This window comes from Durio zibethinus, chromosome 13, assembly GCF_047325235.1.
Source record: "Durio zibethinus cultivar Kanyao isolate XHJ-2024 chromosome 13, ASM4732523v1, whole genome shotgun sequence".
In the NCBI taxonomy this organism is placed as follows: Eukaryota; Viridiplantae; Streptophyta; class Magnoliopsida; order Malvales; family Malvaceae; genus Durio; species Durio zibethinus.
In genome coordinates, this window is record NC_143174.1 from 4,068,145 (window position 1) to 4,074,144 (window position 6,000).

A 6,000-nucleotide genomic window follows, 5' to 3' on the forward strand; every position below is an offset into this window, starting at 1 on the left:
TTTAATAGCATTTTTTTTAGAAAAATGCCATTACTTTGGTGATGTTTGTATAAAAACTCCATTTACTAGCGGTGTTTGCTGGTAAGAGCACTGCTACTTTTAGTGACGTTTTACGATACAAACGTCATTAAATTATTCATTTAACGACATTGTTAAACGCAAACGCCACCATTATGTAAAAATATATATTTTAAAATTTATGTTAATAACTTTTAATTTCATTAAAGAGCTTAAATTCAGAAATTAAAATTAATACACACTTAATTCACGTTTAAATATGCATCTAATTAATACAAAGTTTAATAATTAGTATAATAACATTCAGATAATTTTAATACATTAAGAAAATAAAATTAAAATGTATGAAATGGATGACTGCATACATTTTGCTGGCTGTCAATTGATGAAGAAAAATTTCTACCTTGGTCACTAGCATGCTTAAGAACCTACTGAATAATACCATACAATTTTTAACACTTTATTGTAAACTTTTTTTATATTTAAAAATTTAAATATTTACTAAATATAATACCTGAGTCGGTGGAGCACCAAGATCATTTCTTGAAAATTATTGTTGCACAAAATTTATAAGATGATCAAATCGATCATGCAACTGCTGAAATTTTGCACGCTCTTACTCCATTCTAGCATGTTCTTTCTCAAATTTGGCACGCTCCTATTTTCTTTCTGCTTTCATTTACTGAAAATGTTGTTGCATAGTTTGCAACTCCCCTCTCAATATTGAAGATATAAATTGCTGAAGATGTAAATTGCTGAGAGCTATGTCTATAGTAGGTAGATGGTGTTGGATCCAATCCAAGGACTCAGACTGGTCCATGCCTTTCTTTTTCAGCAACTTCTATGAATATCTGATTTTTCATTTCTTGCATGTTGAGGAACCATCAGATGCTACTTCAATCTCAGCAGCCATTTTCTCTTTCGTTTTCTCTTATGAATTTGTCATATACAACTATCAAGTTTTCCTACTTAATTGATAAATGTTAAAAAGAGTAAATATTTACTTTTTGTTAAAATGTATGATACAAATTATCATAATTTCTTCTGTTTCGACATTCATGTAAGAACCATCTTTTTTTGTGTGTGTTATGCAAAAAAGTTTCACACGTCCAATTGTACCGCCCATCTCATTCTCCTATACAAAAACATATGTTATTTGATATAATACATATCAACAGTAACTTATTCATGCATATCAAGCTTGTCAATCAAGTATTAACATTTCGAATAATTTTAATCTCATGTATTATATTTTGACCTCGTAACAATACAATACTCTTAAACATACGCAAACAATAAAAGCATTTTGGGCTTTCACACATATTGATCATGAAAATCATATTCAATTATTTTTTTCCCGTTTAATATCAAGGATTGAAGCCACTCAATATGTTGAACACCATCCAAAAGTTTATTTTGTATATTTGCCTTTTATATGCAAAAATAGTCCCAAATAGACATAAATGACAACTTTTTCTCTCATATTAACTGTAGAAACCAAGTTCAATCAATCGGACAGGTTTAATATCAAGTATTGAAGCTATCCAAACTGTTAAAATACAACAATAACAACAAATTTGTATTTTTACCTAAATACACATAAACAATAACTTCTTCATACATATCATCCATGTTAACTAAGTTCACAACTTTTGATAAGTTTAATATCATGTATTGAAACTACCAAAACTATTAAAACAGAACAATAACTGTTAATTTGTATATTTACCTTTTAACAGCAGAAAAAGTTCATTCATTGAAAAAAGTTTATTATCATAAACTTACTATTTTTTTTTTGCTTTCTTGTAAAACTTTTTGATCCACTTGTGTGGCTATATTTTTGTTGTTTTTTGCTACCAATCCCAATTTGTTCTCTTTTCTGTCATAAAAAATAATTGTGTATATGATAAAAACACAAATATTACCAACTTAAACCATAAAACACTTTCATCATTTCATTCTAATATATAAAGTTATAAACTAGTACCTCTCATTTTCTTGAGAATCAAAATCTAACTAATTTTTATATTGCCACCTAATCACATTACGAGGTAGATTTCCCATCATCATCTCTATAGAAGTATTTCGATCGAAATACTTATTTTTTAAACTATGCTCATAATCTTTTCACTTCTTTTCCAATGACTTAAGCACAAATAAAGTTAGTATTTCAAGTACAAATCTTGACTGTAATAATACAATAAGAAAAGTTAGAATCAGTAAACAAAATGTTAAATAAAAAATTTTTTATTTCTAATTAATTATACTAATACCTCAATAAAGTTTAAAGCATCGGCCTTAACTTCTTCTAGAACTTTATGCTATGTTTCATAATGAATAGGTAATTTCATTCCATTACGGGCTAGCATGCCTAGAAATCCAACCAACAGTTGAACCTTTTCACCAATTGGTTGCATATCAGAGTTTATAGACACTACAATACGCTCGTTAGGAGGTAGTGCAAATAATTTCTTCAAAGTTGTCGGCCTCTGATCCTTCATTGACCATTGTTATTAACTGTAATAAATAAAAAATAAATTTATAAAATTGTAATACTTTTATCATTATACTCGAATTCTAAAATTAAAGTATATCATACCTACATTCAAATTTAAAGCATAATCAATTGATGGGGTACTATTTAAACCTGGACCTCCCATATTACCAGATCCAATATCAGTTAAAGGGTTAGAAGTGACAGAGTTAGATTCGACAGTACATTCATTTTCTTCCAAAAGATTCAGTTAATTACCAATATCTACAGGTGCCGTAGACGATTCTAAACGAATATCTCTGATATATTTTTCTTTCAACCTACTCCTCTGCATTGTAGCTTACCTATATCATAAAAATGAATATAAAAAAGATAATAGTTTAGAACATATATAAAACCATTGAGAAGTTAAGAAATCAGAACCTACGATATATAAAAAACATATCGATTTAATTAAATCATAAGATAATGTATGATTTAGAATACAATAATTATATAATAGCGAATGTGACATTAATTACATACAATTGTTTACTACATTATGTCTTAAACACTCAAATTACAAATTATAGATGCACAATTTCATGATTTATAAGTATCTTCAGTAACATCTTCATGGACCCATTGAGCATAGGTACTGGAGATATTTTCATCCAAGTTTTGTTCAACAAAAAGATAAAATTCAGTTCCATGTTCAACATCATCTCTGCTATCTAACCCCATATTAAATAAGTCTTTAGGTGTGTTTCAAAGAACAACAAACCAACCTATTTTTTTGGGATCTTCAGAGTAAAATACTTATTTAACTTTAGATGAAAAAACATAAGATTCATCAATGAGTTGTTGATTGATGTGAATTAATTGAAAAAAATTCACAAGTGTAAATCCATATTGAGCTTTCTTAATAACTCTCACACTATTCACATTAGCCCAATCACACCAAAATAAGATAACTTTCCACTTGCCATAATAATCCAACTTAATGATGTCATTAATCAAGCCATAATAGTCAACATTTCCTTTTAAATGGTTTGTGTCCCTAGCACTAGCATAGCTAGTATTTGATGAAGTCACAACAATGCCTGAATTTTGTGTATTTCTAAATCTCTCTTGGGATTTAGTGTGAAATCTAAATCTATTGATGATGAAACCTTTGTATCGTTTCAAAATTCGATTCGGACTATGTGAAAGACACTTCACCTCTTCACTAACAAACCTTTCACTCCAAGCCTATAAAAGTGGAATAAATATATATATGTTATTAATGTTATTTATACCATAAGCATTCTATGTAGATTTCTTATAATAGGAAGTATGACATTACTTACAGTTGCTTCTAACCATTCATGAAAGTTTTCAGTGAATAACTTATCAAGCTCTCGAGGGTTTGATCGTTGATAATGTGCAGGATCTCTCAAATAATTTCTATACTCACTATAAAACATCATGATAAAGTATTAAAAAAAAAAGACAATAAATTATGCTTAATGTGATGAATAATTTTCATGCTAAAAAACTTACGTGCGAAATGATTCAATTGAGTCATGATGAAAAAGAACATATGGATGTGCTTGTGCCCAAGATTTATCATCTAACTCCATCAATTCAGCTTTACCTATTGATTGTCCAAAACTTTGAAAAAGATAATTGTAGGTAGAGTCTGTATGCTGCAAACTAATATTTTTCGATGGTTTATTAACTCTCGTTTCAACATCTTCTAAATAACGAGAACAAAATGTCATACACTCTTCTATTAAATATCCTTCAGTAATAAAATCTTTTAGATAGCATTTGTTGCGACAATAAGACTTTAACTTGCCCAAAAACCTATAGCATAAAACATTAGTCATATGATATTTTAAGTAAAGTGGCTTGATCATCAATAAAAAACATAATCAATCTATTAACAAATAATACCTTTCAATATGATACATCAATCGATAATAAACTGGCCCATCGACTTTTGCTTCATATGAAAGGTGGATAACTAAATGCATCATAATAGTGAAAAAGTTTGGAGGAAAGATCTTCTCTAAATTGCATAAAGTAATCGCAGCTCGATTTTGAAGTTTGTCAAGCTCTTCCACATTCATACATTTTTGACATAGAGATTTAAATATATTACTCAATTCAATTACCACAGAAGTGACTTGGTTTGACATTGATGAACGTCAAGTAATCGAAAATAAGTCTTGCATCAAAATGTGATAATCATGTGACTTCAATGAAAAATATTTTCGCTCTTTTATATTCACACATCTCGATATATTTGACGTATAGCCATCTGGAGCTTTGGCATTTTTTAAAACCTTACAAAACACATCTTTTTTAGCTTTAGAAATCCCAAAACAAACAGTAGGCAATCGATATTTACTATTAGGAAGCAACTTTGGATGAAGGTCTGGGCGAATCCCTATTCAACTAGGTCAAGCTAACTCTTTCAGTCATTTTTGAATCTTCTATTCACATTGACAATTATCCCAATAAAACTTTTACAAACATTATTCTCTATGTGCATCAAATCAAGATTATGATGTAATAAATTATATTCCTAATAAGGTAACTTTAAAAAGATACTTTTTTTTCACAACTCAGACTCATTGGGGTCATCTGCTTCATCATCTTCTTCATCACTTTGAACATCATGATCATCAACTTGAGTATGAGATTACCAACTTGCGTAATACGAGGCCATACACCTTTAAAGATGTCATTCACTCTTTTCCTTGATTGAGTCATTTTTTTATAAGTGAAATTGATATCTTTTAACTTTGACAAGATACTAGATCCACTAATTAGTAAAGGTGATTTCTTCAACTCTTCATTTTCATCAAAAAGATATTTTTGGAATCTAAATCAATGATTATCATCTAACTATCAACGATGTCTCATATACCAGAACTTCTTACCATTAGGTAACCACGCCAATTATATTTATGCAGCACAATATGAACAAGTATAATGATCTTTTATACTTCAACCAGATAAATTTGCATAAACAAAAAAATCATTGATAGTCTATATTAAAGCAGCATGCATATTGAAGTTCTCTTCTTTTGATGCATCATAGGTCTCAACTCCTTCCTATAATTACTTTAACTCTTTAATAAGAGGTTATAAATAGATGTCTATATTATTACTCAAACTTTTTTCTTTGAGAATTATCATAGACAATATAAATTACTATTACTTCATAGCAATCCATGGTAGCAAATTGTAAGAAATTAATACAACTGGCCAAGTACTACAAAAAGTACTCATCATTTTAAATGGGTTGAATCCATCAGATGCTAGTTCAAGCATAACATTTTGAAGATCAGATACAAAGTCTGAAAACCTAAAATGAAATGATTTTCATTCCAATGAATCTGTAAGATACCTCAATGATTCATCATCCGTCTGCTTTTCATGATGTCACATCATTGAATCTGTAGTTTTAAAAAATATGAAGAGTCGTTGAAGTCTTGGTATTAATGAAAAATAGCGTA

General features: G+C 28.9%; 1 protein-coding gene across 1 annotated transcript; it reads right to left on the reverse strand.

Annotated features, from left to right (window-relative positions):
* Positions 1-4,029: 4,029 nt before the first annotated feature.
* Positions 4,030-4,674, reverse strand: LOC149515254 (uncharacterized). The gene is made up of 2 exons (XM_089742401.1): positions 4,430-4,674; positions 4,030-4,339 (listed from the first exon to the last, which is right to left on the reverse strand). The coding sequence occupies exons 1-2, from the start codon at positions 4,672-4,674 to the stop codon at positions 4,030-4,032; spliced, it is 555 nt and encodes a 184-aa protein (XP_089598527.1).
* Positions 4,675-6,000: the final 1,326 nt, after the last annotated feature.